This window comes from Callithrix jacchus, chromosome 14 (assembly GCF_049354715.1).
Source record: "Callithrix jacchus isolate 240 chromosome 14, calJac240_pri, whole genome shotgun sequence".
In the NCBI taxonomy this organism is placed as follows: domain Eukaryota; kingdom Metazoa; phylum Chordata; class Mammalia; order Primates; family Cebidae; genus Callithrix; species Callithrix jacchus.
In genome coordinates, this window is record NC_133515.1 from 27888361 (window position 1) to 27910511 (window position 22151).

The 22151-nt window shown below is 46.4% G+C and overlaps 1 protein-coding gene across 2 annotated transcripts in view; it reads right to left on the minus strand.

Annotated features, from left to right (window-relative positions):
* TCF7L1 (transcription factor 7 like 1) overlaps positions 1–9849 on the minus strand; it is a 179371-nt gene extending 169522 nt beyond the window's left edge. Inside the window, exons 1-4 of one of the 2 annotated variants that reach the window (XM_035272116.3) lie at positions 9608–9849; positions 8942–9064; positions 8796–8859; positions 8428–8555 (exon numbers count right to left, since the gene is read on the minus strand). In XM_035272116.3, coding sequence (XP_035128007.3) covers positions 8428–8555; positions 8796–8859; positions 8942–9064; positions 9608–9769 — 477 coding nt within the window. In that variant the 5' untranslated portion in view covers positions 9770–9849. Of the gene's footprint in view, positions 1–8427; positions 8556–8795; positions 8860–8941; positions 9439–9607 lie in introns of those variants that run through there. The other variant, XM_035272115.3, reaches the window with a different exon arrangement.
* Between the last annotated feature and the right edge of the window lie 12302 nt (positions 9850–22151).

Sequence of the window (22151 nt, forward strand, 5' to 3'; positions counted from 1 at the left end):
TATTACCCAGGCTGGTCTCGAATTCGTGAGCTCAAGCGATCTGCCTGCCTTAGCCTCCCAAAGTGTTGGGATTACAGGTGTGAGCCACCACGCCAGGCTGCAAATTGTATTTTGATTCTCATCTTTCTCTCTCTTCAAAATCAGCCAGCTCCAGATAATAAAAGGAGGAAACATTTCCCAGGTGTGTCATGCCTTTCCGTCAATACACAAACATTTCATTATCTAACAAGTAGCTAAAAGGTTCCCAACACTCTGGGCTTTATGAGGGGATGGAAAGGAAGGGCCTGAAGTCTCCCTGCTACCAACAAAATTTCAGGCCCCATACTCTTACTTGCCCATGGTTTTCCTGAGAATATCAAAAAGCTATGGGGTCCTCCAATGTACACTTCCCCTCCATTTTTGCCAACTCACCTCTGCACTCCCCTACAACCTCATCTTCAAGTCTTGAGCTCACCTGTAAATCTGCGAGCACACCCACTATACAGCATCCTCCATGGATGAAGAAGCCTGTCTGCTTTTGAAGCTCAGTCTCACCTCCTCTTCCTCTCATCTTCTTTCCCACTCATCATCATGCCTGCCCTACTGTCCCTACAAACGGGCTCCCACTGCAGCAGCCCAAATATACTTTCTCCCAATCTTGTGGCTCCTCCCTTCCCTCTTCTTTCCATAGCCAGGCTTTTGAAATGGGTTGTCTAGTCTTTGAGGTTCCCCTTGGTGGTACTAAGATTGGAAGGTACATCAGGATAGAAAGAGGAGGCTACTTGAAACTGCAGGAGTCTGGTCTGGGGTTCCAGCTGAGGAGGGAGGCACTACCCCACACCTGAGACTTGGCTATCCTATTGGGAAGCACTGAGCTTATGTTTCTTCTCTACCTTTATCACCACCACTTACATGAACACCTCTCTCCTTAGGAACCAGTAACTTCCTAACAGCTGAATTCCAAAAGCTCCTCTTATTTTTTATTTTTATTTATTTCTCAGAGACAGGGTCTCACTCTGATACCCAGCCTGGGGTGCAGTGGCACAATCATAGCTCACTGTAACCTTGAACTCCTGGGTTGCTACCAAGCCCAATTAATTTTTTAAATGTTTTTAGAGATGAGGTCTTATAATGTTGCTCAGGCTGGTCTCGAACTTCTGGCCTCAAGATATCCTTCTGCCACAGCCTCCTGAGTAGCTGGGATTACAGGCACAAGCCACAGCACCTGGCTCAAAAGCTCCTCTTGGCGGGCGCGGTGGCTCACACCTGTAATCCCAGCACTTTGGGAGGCCAAGGTGGGCGGATCACGAGGTCAGAAGATCAGGACCATCCTGGCTAACATGGTGAAACCCGTTCTCTACTAAAAATACAAAAAAATAGCCATGCATAGTGGCATGCACCTGGAGTCCCAGCTACTCGGGGGGCTGAGGCAGGAGAATCACTTGAACCCAGGAGGCAGAAGTTTCAGTGAGCTGAGATCCACTGCACTCCAGCCTGGGCGACAAGGATGAGACCCTGTCTCAAAAAAATAAAAAATAAAAATAAAAAGCTCCTCTTGACTCCTTGATCTTCTTGTCCCCTCTCTCTCTGTGGTGTCTAACACCAAAGACACTCCTTCTCCTCTCCCCTCTCCTCTCTCCCCTCTTCTCTTCGAGATGGAGTTTCCCTCTTGTTGCCCAAGTTGGAGTGCAACGGTGCTGTCTCGGCTCACTGCAACCTCTGCCTCCCAGGTTCAAGCAATTCTCCTGCCTCTGCCTCCCGAGTAGCTGGGATTACAGGCACCTGCCACTACGCCCGGCTAATTGTTGTGTTTTTAGAGACAGGGTTTCACCATGTTGGCCAGGCTGGTCTTGAACTTCTGACCTCAAGTGATCTGCCTGCCTCAGCCTCCCAAAGTGCTGGGATTATAGGCGTGAGCCACCGCACCTGGCCTCCCCCTTTCTTTCCCTCCAGCTTCCAAGATGTTGCATGGAACATCATGCAAGCTGGAGGGAAAGAAAGGGGGAGGGGAGTCCCTACACTCTCCTCCTACCTTACACCCAGTGCTTCCTTCCATCCTCCTTCAATGACTTCTTTCCCTGCTCTGAGCATCCCTTCCCCTTCTTCTCTACCTCTCTAACATCACCCAGTTTCAATCACCCCCTCAACATCCCCTCACACCTAACATGTCTCCAAAGGAATCGAGAAGTTCCCAATGAGAGCTTCTCATAGACTGTGTAGAGTCTGTTAGTGCCAAAATATTCAGTAAGCATCTGTCCACCACTGGGGAGGCAGACTGGAGACGCCTTCATCAGGGCCCTACCTGCAGAAGTCCTTCTCCAGGTGCCAGAGCTTGGACACCAGGAGTTAACTGTGACATCAGCCACTTTCTGGACCTGGTACCTTCCCTCCCCACAGAGGTACAGACAAGAATCCCATTTTCTCCCATCCAACCTTCTCTTTCCACTCCGCTACTCTGAAGCCCTTTTCTCCTCACCCCTGGCTCCTGTGAGTCTAACTGCTCTGTCCCCTTCCAGGTCCTCCTCCTGCAATCTACCATTCTCTTTCTAGGCACATGTATGAGTCACGTCACTTCCCAGCATAACTTTTGATGGTTCTCTGCTGACTCTTGAATAAGATCAGATTAATTCCCTGGCATTCTAGGTCCCTTAGTCCATGTACTGGCCCTTATCCTTCCAGGCAAATGGAAGTGAATAAGCTGCATTACCCCAAATTGCCCTGAACTCACTCTCCAAATTCACTTACCCCAAATTCACTCTCCCGGTGCTGGCTCCCACCTCAAGGGGGCAGTCAGAGGATGTCTACTTCTCACTCTAACTGCCTCATCCTACTGTTTACATTTTTCTAAATTAACAAGAATTACCTGCATTAAAGAATAACTGAGTTTTAAGGACTAGTTTAAACCTATCTCTTTGACCTGCCTTCCTGAATCACCCAGGAAGCAATTTTTCTCAATTTCCATTATGAAAATGCTTCTCCAGACTTTACTGCCCCTTAACTTAGTACAGTGCTACTATGACTTCTTTCCTACTTAATTTTTAAATCCTTTAGGGCAAAGGCTGGGTCTTATCTTGTTTCCCATGGTCTCTTAGCCACTACCCATGATAGGTTGCCAAAACACTTCAGTTGAAGAAGTTGAGGAGTTAGAAATTATATTTAGGAGTGTTAATCTAAATTTCCCCAGGTTAGCAAGTAAAAGGTGTCTGTAAATTAAAATGTAAATAGGGTCTTCCCTTACAGAAGATTTAAAAGATTTTCCGGTGAGTTAATCACTTACATTCTTTATTTCCCAATTATTTTAGTAACACTGCACATCACTGTCAAGGTTGGAATATGCTGTTGGATTGTGTGTGTGCGTGTGTGCATGTGTGCGTGTGTGTGTGTTGCTTCCCTTTTCTTCAAGAATCCCTAAAAGTGAGATGAATGAAGAATGTGACCAAACTCTACCTTCTAAAAGTATGACAAATCACATCAGTTACTCCCTGCCCAAAAAAAGATTAACAGACTTCCCGACCTTCCCTACAGTCTGTCACCAATATCACCCCAGTAATCCAAGGGCGAAAACTTCAGCAACACAGGCCCTCTCAAAAGCTTGTTCCATGTGAAAAGCCCTCATTAAACTCTGAGTTATATTTAGAAAAAAAAATGGAACAGAAGTTATATTTAGATGAAATGGCTCAAAAGAATTTTACCAAAAGCAGCATATTTATACTGATCTTCCAAAAGAAAAGGTTTCCTTAGCTTTTACATACAACTCCTAAAAACAGACAACCTCTTCATACATATACAAAGATTTCTGCTTGGGTTCCTTTGGGTCTGGAAGAACAGGAGCTCCCAGGATATGAGCAAGACTTCCCATGGGAAGCAGTGGGATGTAAAGGACTTAAAAATGAGCATGCATTTGAGGACCAGAACAATTTTATACAAAAACCTGAATTGAGATGGTCTGAGAAAAGTGTGAGCAACCTGTGCTTGCACTGCACGAAAGATACTCTGAAATTTGTAATATGGACACAAAAACCACAGACTCCCTCAGCAATACTGCCACAGAGGTTGCAGTGAGCCAAGATCAAGTCATTCCCATTACTGGGTATATATCCAAACGATTATAAATCGTTCTACCATAAGGACACATGCACACGAATGTTCATTGCAGCACTGTTTACAATAGCAAAGACCTGGAACCAACCCAAATGCCCATCCATGATAGACTGGATGGGGAAAATGTGCCATATGGAATACTATGCAGCCATAAAAAACGATGAGTTTGTGTCCTTTGTAGGGACATGGATGAATCTGGAAACCATCATTCTCAGCAAACTGACACAAGAACAGAAAAGCAAACGCCACATGTTCTCACTCATAGATGGGTGTTGAACAATGAGAACACATGGATACAGGGAGGGGAGCATCACACAGTGGGGTCTGTCAGGGGGAAATAGGAGAGGGACAGCAGGGAGTGGGGAGTTGGGGAGAGATAGCATGGGGAGAAATGCCAGATATAGGTGATGGGGAGGAAGGCAGCAAATCACACTGCCATGTGTGTACCTATGCAACAATTTTACATGTTCTTCACATGTACCCCAAAACCTAAAATGCAATACAAAAATAAAATAAATAAAAATTAAAAAAAAAAACATGCTTAAGCAATAACATGCTTAGGCACCTTAGGCACGAATTCTGAAATCTTGCCATTCCTGTTTGAAAAAAGAAGCTATAAATGTGTGAGACTTAATAAAATCTCTCTGCTCACAAAAAAAAAAAAAAAAAAAAGATCAAGCCATTGCACTCCAGCCTGGACAGCATTGCTGAGGGAGTCTGAAAGAAGTAGAAAGAAGTGTTTCTTTCCAAAATGTCATCAACACCCACTTCATGGTCACAGTCAAACCACTTTCTATCACATTGTAGCTGAATTGCTAAACCACATTCAACATTTTTTTTGGCTCTTTTGTGTTTGAAACTATCTTTGGCATTCACTTTCTAATGTCTTGACTTATATTTTCTTTTCTTTTTTTTTTTTTTTTTTCTTTTTTGGACGGAGTCTCGCTCTGTTACCAGGCTAAAGTGTAGTGGTGTGATCTCAGCTCACTGCAACCTCCACCTACTGGGTTCAAGCGATTCTCGTGCCTCAGTCACCGATGTACTTAGGATTATAGGCGCCCGCCACCATGCCAGGCTAATCTTTGTATTTTTAGTACAGACGGGGTTTCACCATGTTGGCCAGGCGGGTCTTGAACTCCTGACCTCAGGTGTTTCACCGGCTTCAGCCTCTCAAAGTGCTAGGATTATGGTCTGAGCCACACCACACCCAGCCAACTTACATTTTCCTAACAAAATTCTAGGCAACAGCCCCAAAGTGGTTTAGTAAACTGTGAAGCCTTTTTAGAAATGAATGTATAATTTTGAGGTGATTATTGAAAAAATGGTTTGTGGCAGTTATTCCTCTCTTCACAGGGTCCCAGGGCCTCCAGACAAGAAGCAATCACAGCTCAGAAACTTGGCCCACATCCCATGATGCTGAAGGGACCTCTTCTCTAAAGAGCCTCAGGAAAAGGCCACTTCCCAGCATCCCAGCCAAACCAGAGTGGAGGGCAACGGTGATGGCTCTCGGGGAGAGAGATGGCCAGACTGTAGGACGGGCCAGCCCCCAGTGGTCTCAGCAGGAATTATGCCAGTGGGTGAGGCTGTTGAAGCCTCCTGCCTGCTATTCCTAGGATTCATTAACACCCTGAAAACACTCCAGCCAATTCCCACTTCTGCATCTGGCTTGGTATTTCCAGAGGAAGTGTTAGAGCAGCAGACAACTGTGGTCACCTAATTTTATACTATCTCTAGACCTTAGAGTAGCAAAGCCTGAAGTTGTACAATTTAGAGGCCAAACAAAAAAAAGACCTAAGCTGTCAGAGAGACTGATCATATATTCCAGGCACTTTCCTCCCAAGTCATCAGCTACTTCCCTCCTCCCTCCCCACCCATATCTATCCACATTCATTTTACCAGGCTGGGAAACCAACAGAGGGCCACTTTGTCTGTACCTACCATTTGCCTACAGTGACAATTACCTTAATTATGTTAATATAATCATCCAGAGGAAAACTGTAATCTCCACCCTATAGTCCAGACAGTCAAGTGCTTAAGTGTTTCCTCACTTGCTTTACTTATTGGCAGCAAAAGAACAAATCAAATTAGGTTTAACTGTGCTGACCTAACTGCAGAACACTCCCCCAGTATATCCACGAACTAACACATTGAAAGGCACACAAAGACACAGAAACACTGGGAACTGAACTACTGTACAGGCAAGTCACCAGGGAGACAAGATGTAGGTATGGGAGTGGGATGGGACATACCAAGTCCCCAAGAAAGTACATGTCCTAGGAGGCTTGAAAGGAGGATGGTGTTTGGGCATGGACAGGAAACAGCTGCAGAGCTGGACAGGGACAGTCAGAGGCATGCAGAGAGGAAAGGTTGGCTGCCTCAAGGAGGGCTCCAAAATCCCCCACGGGCCGGGATTTAGTAATTAGGAATCTCCAGTATCAGCAAGAATCAGCCTTTCAAAGTTCTTAGGCAAAATAACACACAAGATGATGGAAGGAAGGAGGGGACAACAACAAAAATCTGTCTCACTTGGGCTCTTAGGGAAAGGAGACAGCAGAGCCTGGATGAATCAAATGCCCTAAAGAGAAATGGGTGCATGGAGAAATAGCCTTGAGAGAGCTATAGTCATATTTGATGGTGAAATAGTCATTTCTGGTGACTTTAACTGCACCAGGACTTGGCTGAGGGCTGATACACAGATGCTAGTGCCTCCCAGACCCCTCTCTCTAGATTTCAGTAGCATTAACTCTCCCCCACCCACAAGTTACAGGAACCCCACCAAAACTTGCAGAAATAAGCTACATGTGTGGGCATCAGAGGGAATCACTGAAAACCTAAATAAGACTGCAGCAGCTCATTGCTCCCCCTGCCCTTTGATTGGCATGCACCTCTTTTAACACTAATGAGAAAAAGCAACAGCCATAGACCCACCTCCAGCTTTCGCTGCAAAAGTGACACTTATATTCAGGACTTCCTGAGGTGTTCCAGGCCAGCAGGGCCAAAGCTGCAAGGCATCCCTCCTCTCAGGGAAAAACTGTGAGGTCTGTGTGGTACCACGCCCCATTCCCCTCTTCCTCTGCCAGAGTCTCCCCACCAGGCGTCAACCCCCGCCCCAACCCATCTGATGATGGTAGAGCCCCTACTGAACCAAATGTAGAGGTCTTGGCTCTCCAACGACCGCTGTACAATGACAGCAGGAATGGCCATTTAGCACCTAGCCTTTCTCCAGCACCCTTTAATTATCATCGTTATTTCAGGGCAGCTTTAGCATAGAGTGGGTTGCTGGAACCCTGATCCTAAGAGGCCAACACTCCCTGCCCCGTTACCCACCGTCGACAACGAAGTGGCGGGCACTGGGAAGCTGGGCGGGAAGCAAAGAACAACTACGATGCACATCGCGCGCAAGCAGCAGCACGGGGGAGCCTGGCACACAGTAGGGAGGCGCTCACCCAAGATCTATCATCGGACCCAGTATCTGGGCAGGGAGCCTGGGGGTGGGGTGGCGGCTTGGGGGGTCACAAAGGCCTCGCCAGTCCCCAGCTGCGACCCTCGCTACGCGGGGGGCGGGAGTTTTGAGCCAGAGAGAGGGGGCGAAGGAATCCGCCCTCATTTGCACGTCGTCTGGGGCCCGGTCAATTTGCTTAATCACCGCTCTAAATGCCAGCGCCCAGCACACAATACGCGCCCATTAACAGGTTTAAAGTGTCGCAGCGCTCGCTTTAAATGAGAAAAGCTGGCGACAAAAGGGGGAAAAGCCAAGTTCCTCAACTCGAAGAATGCCTCGGGTCGCCTCGAAATCATCTACGCCGAGTTGAAAATCCGGGGCTAGCTCCGCAGAAAAGCTGAGGCCCGGGTGCGAGGGCTGGGGCTGGGAAGGGGGGCTGTGAATAACCCGCCACGAATACTGGGTTTCTTAGGAACCAGCCTGCAGCCGCCCAGTGAACCCGGAGTCGGAGGACAACGCCGCCAACTCAGCTCCCCAGGCCGCTTGCCCCACTGCCAGAGAAAGCTGACCGACTTCCAAGAAGGAAAGCGAGACCCCCCAAAGCGGGCACAAATCCAAGTTTCCTTCGGTGCAGGCAAAGAATTCTGGAGGCCAAGGAAGATCCCAGAGGTGAACTCCAAAACCTCAACCCGCAAGCGGGGACTAGTTAAAGGAACTTTACTTTCATCCAGGAACTGGCCAGCGCAGCCTCGCGCTCGGCCTCCAGAGAGTAGTTCAACTCCGCAAACAAGTTCTGCTCGGGATCGGCACAGGAGGTCCCATCCCCCACTCCATGGCCGAGCCCGGGGGCTCATCCTGCGGGCCGCGGCCTCCCACCCTCTCCAGCGCGCCCGACGGGCACTCACGGTGCGCGCTCCTCCGGGAGACAGGGGTCCGTTGGAGAGGTACGGGCTACTCAGGTCCGGGATCATCAGGAAGGGGTACCCAGGGTAGGGGGGTCCTTTAAAGAACGCGCCGTCCTGGGGCCTTCTCACTGCGAACAAGACCAAGGCGAGGTGAGGCCCGGGCCTCCGGGACAGCGCCACGGCAGGGGGCTCAGGACCGGAGCCTGGGACCCGAGCGCCCCCTCCCCACGCGCCCCATGAGGGCTGCCGCCTAGAGAGGCGGAGGGCAAGGGTTCGTCCACCCGTGCGAGGGGCTCCGTGGGTCGCCTGGGCTGAGCCGCGGAGCGCAGCAGTGATCGAGAGTGGGGGTTGTCCAGGCGGGCACGTACCTTCGGCGAAATAGTCCCGCGGCTTCTGGAAAGTGTCCCGGGCGGGCTGCGGGCGCCTCTCCGCCTGCGGAGGAGACACAAAGGCGAAAGCGGGTGAGCGGACGCGGGGCCGGGATCCCCTGGGGCCGGCCGCGGAGCCTCCTCACCTCCGAGTCCGAGCTGCTGCTCTGGTTCTCCGACTCGTTGACCAGGGACGACTTGACCTCGTCTAGGTCCCGCTGCGCCGAGGCGCTGTCGCTGCTCGGCTCCTGCTCCTCGCCCCCCTCGTCCTGGAAGGGGATCAGCTCGTCGTTCGCCCCGAGGTCGTCCCCTCCGCCGGCCGCCCCAGCGCTGGAGCCGCCGCCTCCCCCGCCGCCGCCGCCGCCGAGCTGGGGCATGGTGGGGCCGCGGGCCGGGGCCGCCGATCTCGGAGCCCCTAGCCGCCCGCGCCCTGCCCGGCCCGGCCCGGCGCCCCTCCCGCCCGCTCGCCGGCCCGCTAGCCGCCGCAACAAAGTTTGACAGGGCGTGGCCCCGCGGGAAGCGGGCCCCGCGCGGCCGGGCCGGGGCGCGGGCGGCTCGGCTCGGGCCCCTCCGGCAGCGCCGAGCCTAGGGCTCCCCAACTCGCCGCCGCCGCCGCCTGCTCCGCCGGGGCGTCCCAGCCCCTGGCCCGCCGGGGAGGGGCGAGCCGGGAGGAGGGGAGGGACCGCCGGGCTGGGCAGGGGGGCCGGAGGGAGGAGCCCCGCTGCAAACTGACACCCGCGCGCCTCGCGGAACCCGTAGGGCTGCGGCGCGCGCACACACACACACACACAGGCACTCACACTCATACTCACGTTCACACTCGCACCTTCCGGGGACTGCGGCCCCCTGCAGCGTGCACCACTCCCAACCCCAAACTCGCCCTGATCCCCCTCCTGCGCCCCACACTGCACCCTCGGCGGTCCTCCCCGCGGCCTCCCTCGAGTCCTGGAAGTCTTGCCCCTACCCCACCGCATCCCCTAACTTTCTCCCAAAGAACCCCGAGAACTCCGCGCAGGTTCACACCCCCTCCTGCCGTTTCGGCGCGGGCGGCACTGCCCCCTGCGGGAAAGCCTGGGACGCACAGACTGGCCGCGGGGCCCTCCCCCTGCCTGGAGTCCCTCTGAGCGCGCAAGCTCGATGCGCGGGGCAGGAGTCTGGGGGCATTTATGGCACCCCGGAAAACTCCCGGCCGATTTTTCCTGTGGGGTTCCAGTGCCACCCCTGGCCCTGGTTTTCGACCTTGTCCAGGTGTAAAGATTTCCCCGCTGAAATCTTGACGATCTCTTTTCTTCATTGTTTGGGACAAGGTCCTAAATCGAATAATCGAGATCTTGAGTTCATAAAGAATTTGGATTTGGTTCATTGTGAGGGAAAATTGCCGGTCCAGTGACCTCGGAAGCCATTCACAAAGCTGCCTGGGTAGCCAATGAACACTAGAAAAATGCCCAACCAACCTCATACCTATGTAATGCCTGTGGTGAGAGCGCTGTGGCCCACACCTGGAGTCCCAGCTACTCCGGAGGCTGAGGCGGGAGGATCACTCGAGCCCAGGAGTTTGAGACCAGCCTAGACAACATAGCAAGACCTCGTCTCCAAAAAAAAAATTTTTAAATAAAGAAATGCCTATTACAGTGATAGTAAAATATCATCCCTCTCCAAAGTTTAAAGAAACTTTGGAGGGAAAGTTATTCAATGAATACCTTTTGTTATCCATCATGGGGGACTATTAAAGCATAAATTTTGAAAACAGCTTGGAAGGCAGTGTGGGACTGTGTAAAACTATTTTCAGCACAACTGGCGGAAGAGTTTCTACAGAGGTGCCTGCACATATGGGCAGTCACATATGCTAGGTTCAAAGCATCAGAGAGCTTGGTAACATGCATTCTTCATCTTTTTTTTTCGAGACGGAGTTTCGCTGTTGTTGCCCAGGCTGGAGTGCAGTGGGGCAATCTCGGCTCATCTCCTGGGTTCAAGCAATTCTCCTGCCTCAGCCTCCCAAGTAGCTAGGATTGCAGGCATGTGCCACCACGCCCAGATAATTTAGTATTTTTAGTAGAGACAGGGTTTCTCCTTGTTGGTCAGGCTGGTCTTGAGACCTCAGGTGATCTGCCCACCTCAGCCTCCCAAAGTGCTGGGATTACAGGCCTGAACCACCAGGCCCGGCCGCATTCTTCATCTTTCTTTACAGTGACAGTCCATGCAGCTGCCAGCTCTATGCAGTGCCCCCCAATACACACACACACATACACACACACACACACGCACATGGTCCTAGATTGAGTTTGGAGGAACATCTTGAAATGAAACATTATATATGACATTTGCCATTTTATTTTCGTATATAAAAAAATTACACACATTTATTTCTGCATAAAAAAATCTGAGAAGATGCAAATTATTATCAATGACTATTTCTGGGAAGGGGTAAGTGAAAAGAGATAGTTTTCTGCTTTCTATGTACTTTACAGCAAGCTGATATGCCTTGTTTAATTTTTTACACAATACATGATTACAGTCTCATAAAACGTTTTCAAATAACGGATGTATCTTGAGCAGTATCAAGTAACAAGTAAAAGTTCCTCTTTCCCCCCAGGACACAGGACCCTTCTAGTTAACCACTTTGTTAACTGCCTCTGGTTAACCACTGTTACTAGTTTGGAATATAACCTTACAGACACTTCCCTAGACAGTTATGAACATATATAAACATATTGACAGATATTCTGATTTACATAAATAGAAACACTCCGTATTATTGTGTGATATTTTTATAAGATTTAAAAGTCAGGCACATTTTCATGTTTATGGTCCATAAATATATGAAAAACCTATTCAATTAGTTTCCTACTGCTACTGTCACAAATCACCAAAAACTTGATGTCTTAAAGCAACAGAAGTTTATCCTCTCACAATTGTGGAAGACAGAGTCCACTGTCCGTTTCACTGAGTGGTGTTGACAGGGCCATGCTCCCTCTGGAGGCTGGGAAGAGAATCTACCCTTGCCCCTTGCGGCTTCCGGGGCTGAAGGCATTCCTAAACTTGTGACCATGTCACTCCCACCCTTGCGTCTGTAATCACATTGCTTTCTCCTTTTTTTTTTGTCTATGACAAATCTCCTCTGCCCCCTTCTTTTAAGAAATGATACTTGTGATGGCCTTTAAGGACCACCTGGATAACCTGCCCGTGTCAAAATCCTTAACTTCACATCTGCAAAGGAATATTTTCCTTAAACATTCACAGGTTCCAGGGATTACGTCATAGATGTAGCTTTGGGAGTGAGCCATTATCAGCCTACCACACCTACAAATCAAAAATGCAAATGGAAACAGCATAGAGATAACCAGTTTTCATCTATCAGATTGGCAAAGGAAGGAAAGAATGGTAACACCCAGGATTGGCCCCTCTGCTAAGAAGCACATGGATGCTGGGTGTGCCATTGTTTAACAGTTCTAAGGAGAAGTTTGGTAATACCTGTGAAATACCTTTAAAAGTGTGAACTCTTTGACTCATCCATGTAATTCTAGGATTTCATCTGAAGGAAACAATTAGGTACCCAAATAAACGTGTAGAAGTGTGTTCCTCACAGTGAAAAATCTAGAAACTATCTCAGTGTCCCCCATAGGGAATTATGAAGTAAAATCATCGTGCATTCATCTAATGGAATGTTATGACATTGTGGAAATGTTTGTCGATGTAGACGGAGGCTCATAATGCTAAGCAAAAGTAGCAAATTAAAATTAGCATGTAGACTTCCATTTCCCATTCTAATGGGATATTGGTGTCAGACTGACACTTTCATCAAGATCAACTATACAGTCTGGATAAAATATCAAAACAACAACAAAACTCAGCTGGTTTAAAGGCATCACTATCAACCAAGTCAGCCGGGACTTGAGGAGTCAAAACACCAGGAATTCATTCAAGTGAGTTTATATTTACTGCTGTTTCATCCCCTCAGAGAACTGGTGATTTGCAGAACCAGGTACAGAGGCCAAACAAAAAGCAACTATCTAGAGCAGGCAAACCACAGCTTGCTGCCTGTTTTGTCTCAGCTAAGACTTTCTTTTGTTTTTACATTTTTAAGTGGTTGAAAAATATAGTAAGGATAATATTTGTGACACATGAAAATTATATGAAATTCAAATATCAGTGTTGATAGAGTTTTATTGGAACATAGCCATACTGGTTAGCTTATACATTGCCAATGGCTGCTTTCACACAACAATGATAGAGTTTGGGACACGTATTGCTTAATAACAGGGATGCATTCTGAGAAATAGGCAATTTTATTGTTCTGTGAACATATGGAGTATACTTACACAAACCTAGATGGTATACATACTACACACCTAAGGTATACGGTATAGCCTGTTGCTCCATGTGAACAGGCTACAAACCTGTTCAGCATGTTACTGTACTGAATGCTGAATGTAACTGTAATACATTGGTAAGTATTTGTGTATCCAAACATATGTAGAGATAGAAAAGGTACAGTAAAAATATAGTATTATAATTTTATGAGACCCCATCATGTATGTGATCCCTCATTGACCAAAACTTCATTGTATGGTGTCTGACCGTAGTTGCAACAGAGACAGTGTATGCTCTCCTCATTTCATACTGCTGCTCAGTACAGCACAAATCACAGTGATACAGTGTTTTGAGTGCCATTTGTAGCTCTGTACTGTGACATTTATTTTACATTTTTATTACCAGTGCATATCCATTATGTCAAAACAGAAAAGAAGAGAAAAGTAGATGTATTAGTCCATTTTCACACTGCTATAAAGAACCACCTGAGGCTGGCCTGGGGCGGTGGCTCACACTGTAATCCCAGCACTTTGGGAGACTGAGGCAAGCAGATTACGAGGTCAGGAGTTTGAGACCAGCCTGACCAACATGGTGAAACCCCACCTCTACTAAAAAGACAAAAATTAGGCCAGGCGCAGTGGCTCATGCCTGTAATCCCAGTACTTTAGGAGGCGGAGGCGGGCAGATCACAATGTCAGAAGTTTCAGACCAGCCTGACCAACATGGAGAAACCTCATCTCTACTAAAAATACAGAATTAGCTGGGCGTGGTGGCACATGCCTGTAGTCTCAGCTACTGGGGAGGCTGAGGCAGGATAATCACTTGAATCTGGGAGGTGGAGGTTGCAGTGAGCTGAGATTGCACCACTGCTCTCCAACCTGGGCAACAGAGCAAGGCTAATCTCAAATAAATAAATAAATAAATTAGCTGGGCATGGTGGTGCACACTTGTAATCCCAGCTACTCGGGAGGCTGAGGCAGGAGAATCGTTTGAACCTGGGAGGCGGAGGTTGAAGTGAGCTGAGATTGCACCACTGCACTCCAGCGTGGGCAACAGAGCAGATTCTGTCTCAAAAGAAAAAAACGAACTACCTGAGACTGGGAAATTTATGAAGAAAAGAAGTTTAATCGACTCACAGTTCCACAGGCTTAACAGGAAGCATGACTGGAAAGCCTCAGGAAACTTACAATATGTGAAGATGAAGCAAATGCCTTCTTCACATGGTGGCAAGAGAGAGACAGAGGGGAAGCAGTACACATTTTCAAATAATCAGAACTCTCAAGAACTCTATCATGAGTACAGCAAAAAGGAAGTTCCCTGCCCTGTGATTCAATCACCTCCACCAGGCCCCTCCTTCAAATCATGGAGATTACAATTCAACATGAGATTTGGGTGAAGACAGAATTATGTTTTATTTTATTTTATGGTTTTTATTTTTTCTGAGACTGAGTTTCACTTTTGTTGCCCAGGCTTCTGTGCAATGGCGAGATCTCGGCTCACCACAACCTCTGCTTCCCAGGTTCGAGTGATCTCCTGCCTCAGCCTCCTGAGTAGCTGGGACTATAGGTATGCGTCACCACGCCCAGCTAATTTTGTATTTTTAGTAGAGACGGGGTTTCTCCATGTTGGTCAGGCTGGTCTCCATCTCCTGACCTCAGGTGATCGGCCTGCCTCAGCATCCCAAAGTGCTGGGATGTGAGCCACAGCTCCCAGCCTGAATTTTATGCTTTTAAGGCACAGTGAATTATGGATTATTTTATTAGCAATTTAGGTGACAAAGCATTGTGTTTACTATGCAACAACAGCAGCGATGCTAAGAGGATATATGTCAACATTACGAGAGTAAGCACTCATCGACAATTTTCCCAACGGAGAAGAAAGGAATGATCAGAAAAATTAGAAAACTGAAATCAGAATATCTCATTACAGCAAAATTTCTTCACAAAGTAAATGGCCTAAGGCTCATTTGTTGGTCAAGCAAGAAGAGCTATTTACTGATGGTGAGTTGATTAAATTATATTCTAGAGCCGTAGCCACAGAAATAAGTCCAGAGAAAATAAACTTGCCTTTCACCATTGCTAAAAGAGTTTAGGACATTGAAAATAACATCAATAGACTAGGCACAGTGACTTACCTGTAATCCCAGCACTTTGGAAGGCCGAGGCAGGTGAATCACCTGAGATCAGTAGTTTCAGACCAGCCTGGCCAACATGGTGAAACCCTGCCTCTATTTATTTTTATTTTTTATTTATTTTTTTTGAGTGAGACACTGTCTCAAAAAAAATTTTTTTTCTCCTATTGCCCAGAAATTATGGGTGCCAAGGCAACTTCAAGGAAAACCATTTATGCAATCTTTCTGGACACAGCAGTTTGAACTTTACTGTTTAATCATTCACAAAACAGTCATTAGGAGCACAGACTCTGAAGCTAGCCTTCAGACTGGGTTCGCATTCTGCCTCCACCACTTTCCTTTTTTTAATGCCTATATTTTTCCTGTAGTAGGGCAACTAATTTTTTTTTCGAGATGGAGTTTCGCTCTTGTTACCCAGGCTGAAGTGCAAAGGCGGGATCTCGGCTCACTGCAACCTCCGCCTCCTGGGTTCAGGCAATTCTCCTGCCTCAGCCTCCTGAGTAGCTGGGATTACAGGCTGTGCCACCATGCCCAGCTAATTTTTTTGTATTTTTAGTAGAGACGGGGTTTCACCTCGTTGACCAGGATGGTCTCGATCACTTGACCTCGTGATTCACCCGCCTCGGCCTCCCAAAGTGCTGGGATTATAGGCGTGAGCCACCGCGCCCGGGCCTTTTTTTTTTTTTTTTTTTAAGGAAAAAAAGAGAAAGAGAAAGGGGGAGAGAGAACAGGAATCTTGCTCTATTGCCCAGGCTGGTATGCAATCTAAAAATAGGTATTAAAAACCTCGTTTATGCCGATAATTGTACTTATCAGAGGAGACAGGAAGGAATAAGGGAAGAAAATAACAAACAAACAGCCAACCAATATTTCATTTACGTCTGTGAAATGCTATGCAAATGCTGAAGAATGATTTACTTCCAATTATGTGGTCAAAATAGGTGTAATGTAATACTGAGAAAAATGTATGTTCTGTGGACCTGGGGTGAAGAATTCTATAGCTATTCACTGAATTTACTTGTTGCAGGTCTGAGATCAAATCATAAATGTCCCTGTTAATTTTCTATCTCATTGATCCGTCAAATATTAACAATATGATGTCAAAGTCTCCCGCTATTATTGTGCGGGTGTCCAAGTCTCATTATAAGTCATTGAGAACTTGTCTTACGTATCTGGGTGCTCCTATATTGGGTGCATATATATTTATGATCATTGACTCCTATTGTTGTATTGATCCTTTAACCATTATAATGTCCTTGTTTCTTTTAGTCTTTGTGGGGTTTTTTTTTTTTTTTTTTGAGACTGAGTTTCACGCTTGTTACCCAGGCTGGAGTGCAATGGCACGATCTCGGCTCACCACAACCTCCGCCTTCTGGGTTCAAGCAATTCTCCTGCCTCAAGCCCCCCGAGTAGCTGGGACTACAGGCGCGCACCACCATGCCCAGCTAATTTTTGTATTTTTAGTAGAGACGGGGTTTCACCTCGTTGACCAGGATGGTCTCGATCTCTTGACCTCATGATCCACCCGCCTTGGCCTCCCAAAGTGCTGGCATTATAGGCGTGAGCCACCGCGCCCGGTCTCTTTTTTAGCCTTTGTTACTATTAAAGTCCATTTTGTCAGAGATGAAAGTTACAACTTCTGGTTTTTTTTTTTTTTTTTTTTTTTTTTTGCTCTCCATTTGATTGGTAAGTCTTCCACCAAAGCTTTGTTTTGAGTCTTTGTGTGTCCTTGCTTATGAGATGGATCTCGATACAGTGTACCAATGGGTTTTGACTTTTTATTCAATTTTCCTTTCTGTGTCTTTGATTGGGGCATTTAATCCATTTAAATTTAGGATTAATTTTGATATTTGTGAGTTTAATATTGTCGTTTAATGCTAGCTGGCTATTTTGCCCATTAGTTGATATAGATTCTTCATTATGGAGATACTCTTTACCTTTTGGTAAGTTTTTGGGATGACTGATACTGGTTGTTCCGTTCTGTGTATAGTGCTTCTTTCAGAAGCTCTTGTAAAGCAGGCCTAGTGCTGATGAAATCTCTGAGTTCTTGCTTGTTTGTGAAAAATTTTATCTTTTTTTATTTATAAAGCTCAGTTTGGCTGGATATGAGATTCTGGCTTGAAAATTCTTTTCTTTGAGGATATTGAATATTGACCCCACTTTCTTCTAGTTTATAGGGTTTCTGCTGAGATCTGCTGTGAGTCTGATAGGCTTTCCTTTATGGGTAACCTGACCCTTCTCTTTAGCTGCCCTTAGAATTTTTCTCCTTTATTTCAACCCTGGTGAATCTAACGATTATGTGTCTTGTAGTTGCTCTACTTGAGGAATATCTTTGTGGTGTTCTCTGTATTACCTGGGGTTGAATATTGTCCTGCCTTATTAGGTTAGGAAAGTTTTCCTGAATAATATCCTGAAGAATAGTTTCCAGCTTGGATTCATTCTCTTAACGACATTCAGGTACACCTATCAAATGTAAATTAGGTCTTTTCACAGAGTCCCATATTTCTCAGAGACTTTGCTCATTCCTTTTTACTCTTTCTTCTCTAATCTTGTCTTCTCATTTCATTTCATCAAGTTGGTCTTCAACCTCTGATATCCTTTCTTCTGCTTGATCAATTCGACTGTTAAAACCTGTTCATGCTTTGCGAAATTCTCGCATTGTATTCTTCAGTTCCATTAATTCACTTATATTCTTCTCTAAATTGTCTGTTCTCCTTAGGATTTCATCAAACCTTTTCTCAAAGTTCTTAGTTTCTTTGCATTGGGCTAGAACATGTTCTTTTAACTCACAGAAGTTTCTTATCATCCACCTTCTGAAGCCTAATTCTGTTAATGGAACACAGTCCTTCTCCATCAGGTCTTGTTCTGTTGCTGATGAGGAACTGTGATCCCCTGTAGAGGGAGAGGCATTCTGATTTTGGGTATTCTCAGCCTTTTTAGGCTGGTTTCTTCCCATCATTATAAATTTATCCATCTGTCATCTTTGTAATTACCAACTTTCTAATTAGGTCTCTGAGTGGACGTCCAACTTGTTGATTCCCAGCGCCGGAACCTGAGCAACCGACTGCACCAGCTAAAACAGCGGCATTAAGATTGATGGTGCTTTTCTGCCCAGGAATCTCCAGTCTGGCTTCCTTCTTGAGTCCGTCCTTCAATCAGCTGAATAGGCAACTCTGCCTTCCTGGAGCACCAAACGTCGACCAAAAGGGGACCCAGTCCCGTTTACTCTGCACCAAGAACCACTGTGCTGAGGTGCCAGCAAAACTGCTGCGCCGGCCACAAGAGTCGCTCTGGTGACCGGTAGGGCTCTTCTGCTGGGAATCTCCTGGTCCGTGAGCAACAAAAATTCGTCTGAAAGTGTGGCATCTTCTCGTTCTCTGTGCTTTCACTGGGGGCTACAATCCCGAGCTGCTAGTGATCAGCCATCTTGGATCTCTCTCCCCTGCCTCTATTTAAAATACAAAAATTAGCTGGGCATGGTGGCACACCCCTGCAATCCCAGCTACTCAAGAGGCTGAGGCAGGATAATCATTTGAACCCAGGAGGTGGAGGTTGCAGTGAGTGGAGATCGTGCCACTGCACTCCAGCCTGGATAACGGAGCGAGACTCCATCTCAAAAAAATAAAATAAAATACATGACAACAATAGGACAAAAGACAGAGGGGGGATATAGAATTGAACCAAACTAGGATTGTCTGAGAAGTGAAAATGGGAATTTAAAGTACACTCTAGTAGGCTGGACATGGTGGCTCACACCTGTAATCCCAGCACTTTGGGAGGCCAAGGTGCTGTGGATCACTTGAGGTCAGGGGTTCAAGACCAGCCTGGCCAAACTGGCAAAACCCCATATCTACAAAAAATACAAAATTATCTGAGAGTGGTGGTGCATGCCTGTAATCTCAACTACTAGGAAGGCTGTGGCAGGAGAATGCTTGAACTCAGGAGGCAGAGGTTGCAGTGAGCTGAGATTGCACCACTGCACTCCAGCCTGGGAGAAAGAGCAAGACTCTGTCTCAAAAAATAAATAAATATATAAATTAATAATGTACACTCTAGTAAGTCAAGAATGCCTGTGGTCATCCCTAGAATAACACTTACTGAATAATTAAAGAATGTATTACTGGCTGGGTGTGGTGGCTTACACATGTAATCCCAGCACTTTGGGCGGCCTAGGCAGGCAGATCACCTGAGGTCAAGAGTTTGAGATCAACCTGATCAACATGGTGAAACCCCTTCTCTATTAAAAATACAAAAGTTAGCAGGGTGTGGCAGCACACGCCTGTAGTCCCAGCTACTCTGGAGGCTGAGAGGTAGGAGAATCACTTGAACCCAGGAGGCAGAGGTTGCAGCGAGCGGAGATTGTGCCGCCGCACTTCAGCCTGGGTGACAAAGGAAGCCTTCATCTAAAAAAATATATATATTACTAAAAAACTAATGAGCAAGAAAGGAGAAAGGAGACAAAAATTAAAGAACAAATGGGACAACAAAATCTATATTAAGATGATAAAGTCAAAATTTCAGTAATTATTTTAAATGTATACCATCTAACCACTCCAAATTTAAAGACAAGATTTTTAGAGCATATTTTTAAAAAGCAACTATCTGCAGCTTAAAAATGTTACATCTTTGAGGTCATGACAAAGCAGGTTGAAAGTAAAAAGAGAGAGAAGGATAAACATAAAAATGTTAACCTAAAGAAAGCAGATTAGGCTGAGTGTGGTGACTCACACCTATAGTCCCAGCACTTTGGGAGGCTAAGGTGGGTAAATAATGAAGTCAAGACCATCCTGGCCAAAATGGTGAAACTCCATCTCTACTAAATATACAAAAATTAGCTGTGCATGGTGACACGTGCCTGTAGTCCCAGCTACTTAGGAGGCTGAGGCAGGAGAATCGCTTGAACTCGGGAGGCAGAGGTTGCAATGAGCTGAGATGGAGACACTGCACTCCAGCCTGGCAACAGAACAAGACTATGTCTCAAAAAAAAAAAAATTAGGTGGGCATGGTGGTACATGCCTGTAATCCCAGCTACTCAGGAGGCTGAGGCAGGGGAATCACTTGAAACCAGGAGGCAGCAAGATTCCACCATTGCATTCCAGATTCCAGCCTGGGCAACAGTGCAAGACTCTGTCTCCATCAGAAGGAAAAAAGCTGATTTTAGCTATACTAATATTAGACAAAGTAGGGTTTAAAACACAAATATGGCCGGGTGTGGAGGCTCACGCCTGTAATCCCAGCACTTTGGGAGACTGAGGCGGGTGGATCACAAGGTCAAGAGATCGAGACCATCCTGGTCAACATGGTGAAACCCCGTCTCTACTAAAAATACAAAAAATTAGCTGGGCATGGTGGCGTGTGCCTGTAACCCAGAATTGCCTGAACTCACGAGGTGGAGGTTGCGGTGAGCCGAGATTATGCCATTGCACTCCAGCCTGGGTAACAAGAGCAAAACTCCGACTCAAAAAAACAAAGACAAACAAAAAAACCCCCACAAATATTAGTAGAGATAAGTGGGACATTTCATAATGATAAAAGAGGAAGATAAAGTAACTCAAAATTTACATTTACCTAATAACATAGTTTCAAAAATATGTGTAAAAACAGAACTAAAAGGAGAAATAGACAAAACTGCAATTATAGTTGGCAATTTTAATATACCTCTTTCTGAACAAGCCACAAAAAAATCATCAAAAATATAGAAGACTTGAACAATGCAATTAATAAACTTGGCATATATAGAAAACATTGCAACAACAACTGCAGGATCTATATGCTTTTTTTTTTTTTCTGAGACAATCTCCTTCTGTCACCCAGGCTGGAGTGCAGTGGCATGATCCTGGCTCACTGCAACCTCTGCCTCCTGGGTTCAAGCGATTTTCCTGCCTCAGCCTCCCAAGCAGCTGAGATTACAGGTGCCCACAATCACGCCCTGCTAATTTTTTTACTTTTAGTAGACATGGGGTTCCACCATGTTGGCCAGGCTGGTCTCGAACTCCTGACCTCAGGTGATTCACCCACCTCAGCCTCCCAAAGTGCTGGAATTACAGGCATGAACCACGGTGCCTGGCAATTTTTTTTTTTTAATTGAGACAGAGTCTTGTTCTGTTGCCCAGGCTGGAGTGCAGTGGTGTGATCTTGGCTCAGTGCAACCTCTGCTGCCCAGGTTCAAGCGATTCCTCAGCCTCCCAAGAAGCTGGGATTACAGATGCGTGTTACCATGCCCAGCTAATATTTGTATTTTTAGTAGAGATGGGGTTTTGCCACATTGGCCAGGCTGGTCTCAAACTCCTGACCTCAAGAGATCCACCTGCGTTTGCCTCCCAAATGCTGGGATTACAGGTGTGAGCCACTGCCCCCGACCTCTATATGTTTTTTAAGTGCACATACAATTTCAAATAATTGCCATGCAGAGTATGTTTTTTGACCACAGTGGAGATAAGCTAAACCAATTTTAAAAGAAAACAGAAAATTTGAATATTCCTAAAATTTTGGAAATCATGCAAATATAGTCCATTTTATTTATTTAAAGAGAAAATGGGCCAGGCGCAGTGGCTCAAGCCTGTAATCCCAGCATTTTGGGAATCCGAGGCGGGTGGATTACGAGGTCAAGAGATCGAGACCATCCTGGTCAATATGGTGAAACGCCGTCTCTACTAAAAACACAAAAAATTAACTGGGCATAGTGGCGCGTGCCTATAATCCCAGCTACTCAGGAGGCTGAGGCAGGAAAATTGCCTGAACCCAGGAGGCGGAGGTTGCGGTGAGCCGAGAATGCGCCATTGCACTCCAGCCTGGGTAACGAACAAAACTCTGTCTCAAAAAAAAAAAAAAGAAAGAAAAAGAGAAAATGTATAGTATAGTAATGAAAAAGGACTATAAAACACTAAACAGCCAGGCATGGTGGCTCATGCCTG